The 13,125-nt window shown below is 47.0% G+C and overlaps 2 protein-coding genes and 1 pseudogene across 2 annotated transcripts; 1 reads left to right on the top strand and 2 right to left on the bottom strand.

The window, feature by feature from the left end:
• Positions 1-1,234: 1,234 nt before the first annotated feature.
• Positions 1,235-2,092, bottom strand: LOC117854609 (uncharacterized). Its single transcript, XM_034736838.2, has one exon. The coding sequence runs from the start codon at positions 2,090-2,092 to the stop codon at positions 1,235-1,237; it is 858 nt and encodes a 285-aa protein (XP_034592729.1).
• Positions 2,093-3,727: 1,635 nt separating this feature from the next.
• LOC117856322 (sodium/hydrogen exchanger 1-like) lies at positions 3,728-7,061 on the top strand (annotated as a pseudogene).
• Positions 7,062-8,940: 1,879 nt separating this feature from the next.
• Positions 8,941-12,597, bottom strand: LOC117854608 (G-type lectin S-receptor-like serine/threonine-protein kinase SD2-5). The gene is made up of 3 exons (XM_034736837.2): positions 12,298-12,597; positions 11,760-12,219; positions 8,941-11,652 (listed from the first exon to the last, which is right to left on the bottom strand). Exon 3 carries the CDS (start codon positions 11,580-11,582, stop codon positions 9,144-9,146), a length of 2,439 nt encoding a protein of 812 aa, XP_034592728.1. The 5' UTR covers positions 11,583-11,652; positions 11,760-12,219; positions 12,298-12,597; the 3' UTR covers positions 8,941-9,143.
• Positions 12,598-13,125: the final 528 nt, after the last annotated feature.

The raw sequence follows: 13,125 nt of genomic DNA, 5'->3' as shown, positions 1-13,125 counted from the left end.
AATTCATGGCACACATGAATAACACCAAGATAAACATGAAATATGCATGCATGGTGAGGGCAAGAGGTTAAATGTCAAAACTTGCATTACAGTTTTGGTTAACAATATTAATCCGAACTCCATACAGCATTCCAAAGAATCGGGAGACTAGCATTTCACAAAAATCGAGTATTCAGTCTTTAGCCAAAGAATCATCTCGCAGTAGTCCACCTAAATCTGAATGGGCTTTGGAACTGACAATAGATCTGCGAAAACAATAATTCTCAGTGCTTTAGTCCACAGTAAATGACAAGGGCTAACTGGATGGCAACAGGTGGAGTTTTGAAATAACTGATGCTACATATACATGGAAAAATTGAATTGAAATGCAACATGATCATGTTGTAGTTATCAGAAAAGAATTATTATTGCTAGGTAATGTTACCATCCACACTAGTTTTCAAGAAAAAGGAAATACGGGACGTCGTCAGTTTCAGAATTCTAATATAAATGTGTGTTAGATTCAAAACATAAGACACATAATTAATTTTCTCTCGATATTCTAAACATAGAGGAATAGATGGTCAATAACTTGTTTGAACGTTGTCTTCACTCTGCATTGCAAATATGGAAAATTGCAGGTTTATATGGACATTCTATCAGTCCTTAACAGTGAGGCCCACCTGTTGATTTGCCAAATGAAATATCTTAACAAATATAACAGGCTTTGATTACCAACCCTAACCACATGAACAACTATCAAATACATTGTGCCATATCCTACTGTAAGATCTCAAATACACACAAGAGTTGCATATTTTAATTTCATCCATTCTTACGAGGGGAAATTATTACATTAAACAATTTTTCCTGCAGAGCAATATATGTCATTTAAAAGAGTTTCCTTAACCCATCTCCTAATGCAACTAATTACATGTTCAATTGGTCACCTCTACCATCAAATCATTGTTAAAAATTAACACTACAATAAACACTCTTCATACCGGAAAACATACACCAGACACTAAACTAATTAAACACTTGAATTGGAACCGTGTAGCAACATATTCAGATCTGTGGGATGGATATCGTTTCGATCTAGCTCAAATGGTCATGGTCTGAACAAGCAAATTAAACACGAGTGGCAGCCGAGGCAAACTCTATAGAACAAAGCAAATTCGCAACCGGAATCATGTGAACACGTAAGAATCGAAGTATCTGAATGAAATTGTTTAGTTGATCTCATATCACCTAGCTAGGAAGCTTGGGGTGACGATGCGTCCTGAGATCCCTCCGGCGGTGCTGGTCCATCATCTCTGCCTAACTTCCTCGCTACGGCCCCCCGCAAGAATACCATCAACGCCAACACCTGAAGCCTCTCCGGCAGATCGCCGTGCTGGAAAATGGACCACATCGTCAGCTCCACCAGCCCGAGCGTGGTGCGCAAGACCAGCTCCTCCGAGCCCGCGACGGCGCGCGGCGCGGAGCCGACCGTGGAGACAAGGACGCCCTCAACGAACGGCATCTTGTGCTCGAGGCGGGAAAGGTCGGGCACCGCGGCGTCGTGGAGCCACCGCGTCCCCTCCTCGTGTCGGCCGAGCACGTGGCAAAGCGCGGCAGCGTAGAGGCGCGAGGTGGTGTCGCCGGGGCGCTCCGCGGCGAGGCGCGCGATGGCGTCGCTCGCGTCGTCGAGGTGGCCGTCACGCGCGTCGAGGAGGGCCATGTTGATCCGGTCCATCGCCGCCTCCTCCGACGCCGCGTGGCCCTCCGACTCCGCGGACAGGATCTGCGCAGTGAGGTAGTCGCGGCCCTGCCGGAGCGTGCTGGGGTAGAGGGGCGCGCAGCGCAGAGCGCCCGCGAGGAGCGCCTGGGTGGCGTCGACGAAGAAGGAGGCCGGTGTGAGCATCGCGCCGAGCTCGCGGAGGCCCGGGTGTGCGCGGACGAGGGCGAGGTGGCCGGTGGCAGCGGCGGCGGGGCCGACGGACGTCGACGGGGAAGAGGAGGGGGAGGCCGAGAGCGGGAGGGGCGAGGAGAGGTTCCACGAGACTACTGCAGAGGACAGGCCCCCGGCCGCTGCGGCGGCGAGGGCAGCGCCGCGGAAGAAGCGCGACATGGCCGGCGGCGCAAGCGGAGGCGAAGCGGTTGGAGGCGGCTCTTTGTGTGTGCTCGGGGCTTTGGCTCGTGCCGATTGGGGGATGGTGCTAACTGGTGACTGCTAAGAGGAGGTGGGGACGGAGAGGCCTTTTTGCGTGCGCGCGCACGCTAGCTGTGAGCCTGTGACGGTGCCTGACGGGCGACGGCTGGAGGGGGAGGGGAACGGAATAGAGCAATGATTCCAAAACTGTTCGGCGCAGCGATATAACATGCATCTAAAGGCTAGTTTGGAAGCCTAATTTCCTGCAAATTCCCGGCCATTTCCCGCGACCTTCTTCTGCGCGGAAGAGTTCCACGGGCCATCCAGGCGGTGAATTGGATGCCTGCTAGAAGAGCCCCCCGATGCAGCCCGTTTTCACTGTGAAAACTCACTGATTTTCTTTTCTTTTTTTTATAAAGATACATAATCTCTACTCTAAAAAAAGCAAAAGGAAGACATTTTTTTGTACGTCATTCCTTCCGCTCGACTTCGTCCCGCACTAGAGGCGATTTGCGCCGTCCGATCCAGACTTTTTCGCCGTACGTCGTGCGCCTCCCATCCGTGGCCCTCGCCTCGAGCATCTCCTTCCGTCCAATCCCCCTCCACCCCTCCGAGCCGTCCCTCCGCCTGCCTCCCCAGTTCCACGCTGCCATTGCCTCTGCCAACGCCACCATCCCACATGCATCCGTGCCTCCGCCGCCTCGCCTGTGCCGCCGACCCTGGCATCCCCCCAAAACGAGTCGCTGTCCGTAGCCTTGAACCCCGCCGGCGCCGTCATCTCCAACCCCATCGTCCGTCACCTCCAAGCCGCCCTCCTCTGCTCCCTCCTCGGTGACCCATCAGCTGTCTACGCCACCGCCGCGTCGTGGTCGCGGCGCGGGAGGATTGGGAACCGCTGCGAGTGTCCAAGCGGGCGCACTTCACGTCGGCGCACCACCACTCAACGTCGGCGGCGGTGACGGCGACGGCCACCACGTGCCTGCACGGGTCCGCGCCGTCGGCCGCAGCGGTGGCGCTGTGCCCGCCGCACCTCCTCACGGTGGCGTCCCCGGCATCCTCCTGGTGGAGCAGATTGTGCCCTCCAAGATCTACCAGAGCACCTACTGGAAGGAGCAGTGCTTCGGCCTCACCGTCGAGATGCTGGTCGACTAGGTCATGGAGCTCCACAAGGCCAAGCACGAGAAGAGCCTGTAGAAGAGGAGCCCTCAACTAATCGGCTGCCCTTGCTGTCCCTGATGTGTAGCCGCTGCCGGTGATGCCAGGAAAGGGCCAAATGTTAATCTCCGCCGGTGATGTGCAGCCTGTCCCTTTTTTGTTCGTACTTAAACGGATTAGCATTACATTATTCACATCTTTACCATTAAGATTAGATCACCATCTTGATGCCTGTGGAGATATGGTTGTCGTCTTTACCATTAAGATTAGATCACCATCTTGATGCCTATGGAGATATGGTTGTTTAGACCCGACGGAGATTAACAATCACCGGCATCAGTGTCTAAATCTAATAGTATTGTTAGATGAAACTGTTTATATGCATGCTTGATGAAAATTTATACCATTGAGAGAAATAATGCGCTGGGGTAACGACTGTAGGCTTGCCCGTGTGTTGCCATGGGGAGATGTAAGTTTCCGTACCCGTGCGTTGTTTATGTATTTGTACAGTCAAGTACAAAATCAAGCTACTTGATGAATCGATAGTTGAAGAATCTCCATAAGAAGGATCAACCTTCTTTGTTAATGAAGGTAATTGCACCATAATCTTTATTCAAATGATTAACTGTTATAGAGCTCTTCTCAGTAGTGTTCATAATGTTTTTGTGAAGCCTGAAAACAACATGTATTGGATGAGAAAAATGTTCTGTTGTGACGTGTGAGATTGAATCAAATTTATGTTTTTTTCAGGACACGTTTGTCCAGCACTGCCTAAGGTCCCAAAAACAATGAAGGAAGGAGAGAGAGCTGTTGTGATGGTGCAATCACAATGTACATCTCAAAGTTATATTTATATAAAAAATTTCTGCCTTGTCAGTGCTTCGTGCAACCCCTAATGTTGTAAAACAATACTTGTATTGGCGCCAGAAATCGGTTGATCGAATTCCCAGTGTCGGACACACAACCCGGGAGAATCTGCTTAGCTCCTGTTCGGGTGATCGTCCTGGTGCGGTTCACGCGGCGTGCCAGCCAATCTGACCTGTTGATTGGCAAGGAAAAAGACGTGTCAGATCTCAGAGGTTGCGATCGGCTAATGTTCCGATCTCGAGAAAGCTTATCAGCGAATCGGCCGATTTGCCGTAATAAAGAAATCGGTTATGGCACAGCCGATTACCAGGCAACGTTGATAAAGAAAACTGCGGGAGTAATCTAGACAGCGCTACAGCAACAACACTAGGAACAGATCTAATCGGCTATGCGTAAAATAAGTAGATTAAATGACGAAGTACGAGAAAAAACCAAAATTGCCGATTCCTAGCTGGATAACTGGTGATAAAACTAGAACAACAGGCAAAACCTAGAATTCTAGTAAGTATCGATAACTGATGAATAAATCTAAACGAAACGACAGCGATGCGCCCGAAGTTAAAGCTTAGAATTTACTCGATAAGCGGAACTTACAAGATCGGCCGGAGGTCAAGTTGATGCAGCCCCGCCAACTCGTACGAACTCGTGAAAAAAGAAGAAAAGTATTTGGCGAAGTCGCCTGCTTGAAAGTAAGTACGAGAAAATAGTAGTTTGTTGTATTGAGTTGATGATGATTATAGATCTACAAAGGTGGTTATTTATAACCTGTTACAAACGACTTCTTATCCGACTAGAACTCTATCTCTAAATTTAAACAGAAAACGAATATTTACAAGTACGATTCGCACTAGGTCGATTATCACGCGCTTCATGGGCTGATTCCCTCTTCATCTTCATAATCCTTTTTAGGCCCACACTGGCCCAACTATTCCAACCTCCTAATCGGCCGATCACCTCATCGGCAAGGGACAACCGACTAGGACCCATATGTCGAGGGTTCAGACTACTCCGACCTTGGAAACTAAGGTCGGGCGAGGCGGAACTCCAAAGGTCAATCGGCCGATCCTCGACTGTAGCATCAATCGGCCGATCCTCGACTGTAGCACCAACCAACCGATCCTTGACTGTAGCACCAATCGGCCGATCTCCAATTGTCGCCCTTGCATCTTGCCGCATCTTCTAATTTCTTCCTCTCCTGACGCCGATTTTACTTGTGTCGAAATCTGGCGTCAACAACTTGCTAAATTTTAACATTAGTTACTATCTTATTTTACTTAAAAAAAGAGTTACTATCTTTCTTACTACGTCTAATTGAGTAAGAATTTTCTCCTGATGCAACTGATTCTATCAGCTAGCTGTGTTTCAATGTGTAACATGTACACAATTCCATTAAGTCCATATGACAAATATTTATTTGAAAGTTGACTGGTTAACTTGTTGCACGCTGTCAGTTGAGATATTTGAAAATTATCTGGGATGCAAGTAGTATCTCGACACATGTGAGACATGTACACATGCAATGTAACACTTACCTTTTTTGAGGCCTCCCTAACCATGAGACTTGTGCACTGTTTTTCTTATTCTCACTGTGTTTTTCTGTGGTACTGTGAAGTCACGCTACACTTGGCATAATGTGACAGAGAGCTCAATAGTGACAACCAAGTAATTATACTCACTCCATAATTTATTCCACCAGTAATGTTTAGCAAGTTAAATAAAAAGATACCAATTGATTTTCTTTGGACTTTTTTATCTACTCAGGCATGCCTTTGCAACTTTATCCTTCATTGCCGAGATTTTCCTTTTCCTGTATGTTGGTATGGATGCTTTTGATATCGAAAAGTGGAAGTTTGCCAGTGACATGTCAGTTTAATGCACTTTCAGCTATAAATACCTTTTTTTATTTATGAACACTCAGTTTTGTTGTTTACCATTTGCAGACCTGGAAAATCCATTGGCATAAGCTCAATTTTACTAGGATTAGTTCTGGTGGGAAGAGCTGCTTTTGTTTTTCCCCTGTCTTTCTTGTCCAACTTAACGAAAAAGACACCTTTGGAGAAAATAACATGGAGAAAACAACATGGAGAAAACATGTGAGCAATTGTTTAGATTTTTTTTTTGCTGTAATGACTTTTTCCTATAGGATCATTTGGTTGTCGTCTTGGAATAGCAGTTCACAAGATCTGGACACGCTCAGCTGCACGGCAATGCGATAATGATCACCAGCACAATCACTGTCGTCCTATTTAGCACCATGGTGAGTCATCTTGTTCCAATATTCGTATAATGCAATGTGTCAGCTTATCATGTAGTATGCCCTGACATGCATGTATTCACCATTAAGCTAACCCAAAAAGGCTCCAGGTCGATTGTCATATCAAACCAGTCAGTGTCTAGGGAATTAATCTGGAAGCTTGTGGTAGTGAACAAGATCTTATCCTTTCTAAATAGATAACTGATTGGAATGCAAGGTTATGTTATAAGAACTCATAATATGGTTCCCTATTATTCTTACCCCTTCTGAAGAGATCACCTTGCTTTCTTTGATTACTCCTGTTCACAGCATGGCTTTCGAAATATCAAAATAGCTGAAGAAATGCTATCCGCTACTTGTCTTTCATGGCCACAAGTATTTCTTTTGAGAACTACGGTCACATGAATATAGCAACCATGTTTGCTAAAAAGAATGAATATGGCAACCAACTTTATTCTATGAATGCTTCTGAAACTTTGCAATGTTTACCAGGTGTTCGGGATGATGACGAAGCCATTGATCCGGTTCTTGCATACATCTTATAAACCTTTGTGTACAGATATTGTAAGTATTTCATATTTTTAAGCCATCCTATAAATCTTATACTTATTTTATATTTGTTCATGTTTCGTATTTTTATTACCCTGTTGAATCCAGTGTCTTGCAGTATAAATATTTGTTGCCCGTAGCAACGCACAGACATGATCCTAGTTAGAATATAACAAACGAGGCGAGGTCCGCGGCAACCATGTCGGTAAATTTTTTTACACCATCAGATCTAGATTTTACAGCTTACGTGATTGGTTGGCAGTCCCGCATGTTGCCATCTCTCGGTGAAAACAAAACTTCCCTCGAGGAAACTTCCTCCCCGGCTTGTCTGCTTCAGGAGCTGTACTGCAATTAGGGGTGGAATTTTGGAGCACCTCTTTTGCAGCTTCAAAACCACATCTTTTGAATCTTCTCGTGGAGTTGGTGCGTAATTACCCACCAATACCACTAGTTACACAAAAAACGGTTCGATTCTATTTTCCCCGAGCCCCCCGCGTCGTGACTCCCTCCCTCCCGCGCCGTCGTCTTCCTCCCCCACCGTCCCTTCTCCTGCCCTTCCCGGCCGCCGGCCGGCCCCTCCTGCCGCCCCTCCCGGCCGCCTAACCCCCGCCACCCCTCCTCCTGCCCTTCCCGGCCACCGGCCGGCCCCTCCTGCTGTCCCTTCTGCTACCCCTCCTACCGCCCTTCCTGCTACCCCTCCCGACCGCCGCTGGTCGCCCGACCCCCGCCGCCCCTCCTGCTGCCTCTCCCGGCCGACCCCTCCTGCCGCCCCTCCTGCTGCCTCTCCTGCTGCCCCTCCCGATCAATTTGGAATGCAGCGGTGGTCGGGGCACGGGCCATGAGCGCCGAGGCAGCTCGCCGGCTGTGGCGAGGAGAGACTTGGGGATCCCGGCGACGAGGTCTTGCGAGGCGAAGGGAGCGTTGGGGCAAGGAAAAAAAGAAAGAAGAAGATGGGGATAGAGAGGATGACAAGTGGGGCCTGAATTTGGGGGCAACAATGGCAACCCACATTGAAATCGGTCTTTTTTGGAGCTGAGAGCGCTCTTCTAACCAAACACCCCATCTAGACCGCTCCAACTCCACCCGAAGCTGGCTCCATCCGGAGTTTTGGAGTGGAGCAACTCCACCCAGAGCTGGAGCCATACCAAATAGGGCCTCAATCACGGCCGTCACTCCGCTTGAGCCTTCCGCGCCGCCGCACATCTACCCCTCATCCCCGGTCCCCGCCGCTACTCAAGGCAACTCCAACTGAAGGGGACGTCCGCAGTCGGCCCGGGACAAAAGGGTTGCACTTTTATCCCGGTTGGTGGTTCTAACCGGGAGTAAACTTCAATCGGGACAAAAGGTGTTCCTTTTTGTCTCGGTTGGAATTTTAAACTGGGATAAAAACTCATCCCCGATTAAATCCTAAGATAGAGGCCTTTCTTCCTCCTCCAGGCTCCAGCCGAGCCAGTCCACTCCACAAAGACAGAGAGCTTCACCTCATCTCCATGGTGCCGAAGCAAGTCTAGGGAAGGTGCTGCCCGAATTTTTTTTCCTAATTTCTGTGGGGATTTCACTCATCCAAAGTGTTGTGAAGCTTAGCTACTTCATCCTTATGTTATGCTTTATTTTATGATTTAGAGAGGTTGATATGCACCCTACCAACCGGGACTAAAGGCCAATTCTCTACTAGTGCAAAGTTAAGACAGTTTTTGTAAATCCGAACCGTCTGTTTACGAGAGTCCAGTAGATGGGTCTGTGCGTCATCTACGTACGGTGTTTGATGGTACTAAAACCGTTTGTGATGGACTCAACGCAGAATGCTGATTTCACCTTTTGTAACAGGAGACCATATACCCTCTCGTCTACACTCCATGAAAACCGTCCGCTACCTTCTTTTTAAACAGTTTGTGTTGTATGGGTCTTTTTGGCGTAGTGCTTACCAGTCATTATGGGCATTCGAGAGTGGGCATGTGAGAGCAAACAAGAGAAACACGCATGGAACTGGTGTCAAATACTATGCGTTTCAAACAATGGCAACAATCAATAAAAATATTCCATAATCTCACTAGTTTACTGTGGGCATGCGAGAGTATTATGGGCATGTGAGAGAGAACAGTGTGCCACATCCATATCATCTGACCATGATTTCTTCATATGCTACATTAAGACATACATTAAAATGAAAATTAGCAAATGAACCAAAGGTAAACAGACACTTCATCACCTAGGCCCGGATAAATGTGACTCACAAGGTACATAGGAACAACTTGATCCCACTACACCGTTGTTGGTTGATGCAAAACTTGGGACGAAATTGCAGTCAGGTGTGTCATCTAAGCTCCTCACACCTTCCAACACCTTGGCCACTGTGGACATCAAGGGCCTTCTGCTGCTATCAACCTGCAAGCACCACATTGCAAGCTTCATTGTTTCCATGACCTCCTCCATATGGGATTTCATGTCATTGCTGCTACAGTCCACCAAATCAGACAGCTGACCGGACCTTGCCCTCTCTTGAAGCAGGCTTATCAAGTGCATGCTCTCCTCGGGCTGTGATTCATCCAAATTTTCTCGACCACAAATAATTTCAATCATCACAATTCCAAAGCTGTAGATGTCAGCCTTCTCAGTGATTTTTGAGCCAAGCCATTCAGGTGCTAGATAACCACGCGTTCCTCGCATTCGGGTCATTATTTTGCTCTGGTCCCTGGTTATCATCTTTGAAAGTCCAAAATCTGAGAGTTTTGCATTGAATTTATCATCCAGGAGAATATTTTGTGGCTTGATGTCTAAATGGGCTATCTTTTCCTTGCATTCCTCATGGAGGTAAGACAATCCTCTAGCAATTGCAATGATGATGCTACGTCTAGTTTTCCAAGAAAGAGTGAAAACTGGACTTGCGTGAAAAATCCATTTATCCAATGAACCATTTGACAAGTACTCATAGACAAGGAGCTTATGTGATTTCTCAGCACAAAATCCTACTAACCTTACGAGGTTAAGGTGATGCATTCTACCAACCGTCTGGACCTCTGCCAAGAACTCTTCTGTTCCTTGTTCGACACCCTCCAAGCGTTTGACAGCAACGGTATCCTTCCCTATCATGCCTTTGAAGACCGACCCAAAACCACCATGTCCCAGCTTTATAGTAAAGTTCCTGGTAGCGACCTTCAACTCATCAAAGGAGAAACTCTTTGGTGTCCCAGGTATGCCATCAAAGAGAGGTTCCTTCTCTTTCTTGCACTTTTTCCATATGACAACACAAACTAATATCAATATTAGAGAAAAACCTGCAACTGTGGAGCAGACAATAATAACCACCCTCCTTTTTTCTGTGAGATTATCCTGTACCTTAACAAATGCCAAAAAGCGATTTGATGAATCCTCTGCAAACAAAATTAGCATCTGCTCTGATAACAATAAGCAGTAATCAGCACCTATGTCGGAATAATAAATCACTACTTTGCAAGAGCAATTCATTAAACAAGATTGCTTGCAGTCATTTTCTGAATAAACAGAAAATGCTAATTTTGAAAACGAACTGTTACTAAAGTATGAAATGTTGTTGAGTGGTATCAACTTGTGGTGGTGAGCATGTTCGCAGGAGATGTTTGATAAGGGTACACATCCAGCACCTGGAAGCCGTTCATTTTGGAACCTAAAAGAGCTCAAACTAGGACACGAACATTGCCCATTATTGCAAACACCATAATCACCACAGGCCAACGGGTAATCGCAGAAGGCAATGACTGTGCTTAATACATCAAACAACATCTGCGGTGATTTACGCTCCTGCATCTCATAAAGCCTCAAATGCCCATCAGACTCTAACCTCATGAACTGCAATGAACTTGCTGAAGGTAGTGAGAAGATCTTATCTGGGAACCCTAGGCTGCCATTGACAAATGCATAACAATTTGACGGGCTAGAAGTTGGTGTAGGTGTAGCTTTAGTTTGGAACAGCTGTGTATAAGCTGCTGGACTGAAAGAGTGCTGCAGCCCATTCCACTCTGCCGAAAGATAAAACCTGGAAGATGACCACTTTGGTTTTGAGGGTTTCGCAGTAAGCTTCATTCCCCTACAAAGTGACTGCCCCATGACCAAAGTATCTGTTGGGTTGTCAAAAGACTGCCAGACTGAGGAATGATTATGATCAAAAAGCACAAGGTTTCCTGAAAGATCAAGGCCCATGCCTGCGACTGACTTGTTCGACGTGTCTGTGGACCAGATCAATGTGCCAACATCTTGGAGGAGCAAATTCCCTTCACCGGTGAAGCTCAAGACAGCATCCTTCCTTACAGGATTGTCAGGGTTGGCAGACCAGACGACAGGACCTTGGGGTCCCGAAAACGCTACAACCAGAATGAATGAAACACCATCCATGGTATAGAAGCCAAAATAAGTTCCATACGAGATTCCACTATTGTAGAGAACAGGAAAAATATAAGTGTTTCTTGTGTCCAGGGATATATTACTTTGCATTTTGGAAATGACCCAAAAACTTTTGGGAGGTGGGAGAGGTAACCATACAGTGGAGGGCTGGGCAACGATGGTCTGGGGAAAACAGAAGCCAAGCAACAAAACAAGGGCCATCGTTTTATACTTAAGATAATCATCAATAACCTTTGCAGTCCGCTGAAGAGATCCTATATAGCACATCTGATTTTTCTGGAGAGAATCACAGGCCACAGAATCCCTTTCTTTGCGAAATCTCCACCGTATACAAAAACTGAAAGGCAGAAGAGACGCCACAATTAGGAGCAAAAACTATGAGGATACAGAGGAAAAAATTTGAGACAAGCCTTAAACAGCATAAATAGAAGATCAAGGATGTACCTCTGTCCCCCCGTAGAAGTCCTCAAAGAAAGATTGATACGGGAATCAAATAGAACAATAGAACGATTGTCTGGTGATATGAGCAACCCAATTTTTCTGTCATGCTTTAAAGTGCACTATCCTTGTAACAAACCAGAAACTTAATGATATAAGATTCTTCCACGAACGGGAGTATATACGCAGGGCACAGGGCAGGGAAGAAGGGAAAAGAAACGCCCTTTGACCACCAGTCCAACATGTCGGCTCTTCCGCCTTGGACGCTTTCCAATGTCAAGAGTCAAGACACAAGAGCACCACAAGAGGGCGTCCCAAAAATATCCAGTAGCACAAAGACAAAGTTGAATAGTCACAACCCGAATAATGCAGCAGGTTTCTGTTGAAGAAAAATGTTGACTGGATGCTTCAACACCCTGACAGTGACAGTATACTCTGCTATTTTGCCCTGAGAAATTTCATCTTTCTGGTTGCAGAGTGTAGACGGTTTTGTAAGATATGTAGAACAGCACTAAAATTGTAAAAGAAGCAGGCAGACACTCACTTCATTTGGTTTTCCTCGTTGAATGGGATTGGTAGCGCCAGCAGCGGAAGGGAAGATCCAGAGAGTGGGAGCGACGAACAGAACAGAACGCCGTCTGTGATTGATCCAACTATTCCTCACAGGCCGGAATATCAGATAGATCAGGCGAACGGAGGAAGGGGAATGGCCGTCGAGCGCTACGCTGGACGCCGAGGTATTCATTAAGCAACAGCGCGTGTCGTTGGCAGACAGATCCGTATGGCTTCCGGTTCTAACAGAGCGGGCGAGGTGGATGTGGAATTGTGGATGGCAGGATGGGATCCAGCTGCCTCCAGTGGAGTAATGCAGCGACACGGATATGGATAGGACTGAGTTATCGCGCCGATCGCACTTCCGCTCTGCTTTTTCCTAAACAGGATATAATCAAGTGAGGTTAAATAACATGTATTAAACATGAGAAATTTTACAGTACTTGAAAATTTTAGGAGCCGTCCATGATTTCAAATCCCATGGTTAAAAAGTGAGAGGAACATATTACAAGGAACCTAAAATGTGGACTCGTACCTATATTTTGTCCAGGAACTATTTTAAAAAATAAAACGAAGGGCATATTGGTCAATTAGCTGTCAGCCATATTCAATCGGCCCAAAACCAAAACCCAGCACGGTCTCCGGCGCATCGCCTTAGCCTTTGGACGACGGTGGAGATCACCACGGAGGACGGGAGGAGTCGCCGCCGCATCGCCCTTGCAGCCGACGCCGCATTGCCCTCGCGCATTGCCTCTGCAGCCAACTTCGCCGCATCGCCCTCGCTATCGGCACGGGCGAGACTTGCCCGTCTTGCTGCCAT

This window comes from Setaria viridis, chromosome 5 (assembly GCF_005286985.2).
Source record: "Setaria viridis chromosome 5, Setaria_viridis_v4.0, whole genome shotgun sequence".
Lineage (NCBI taxonomy): Eukaryota > Viridiplantae > Streptophyta > Magnoliopsida > Poales > Poaceae > Setaria > Setaria viridis.
Note: the sequence above shows the minus strand (reverse complement) of the source record. Positions and strands in the feature narration are given on the sequence as shown.

Coding starts and splice junctions, on each gene's coding strand:
- LOC117854608 (XM_034736837.2), bottom strand. CDS start 11,582: ATGTGCTATATAGGATCTCTTCAGCGGACTGCAAAGGTTATTGATGAT.
- LOC117854609 (XM_034736838.2), bottom strand. CDS start 2,092: ATGTCGCGCTTCTTCCGCGGCGCTGCCCTCGCCGCCGCAGCGGCCGGG.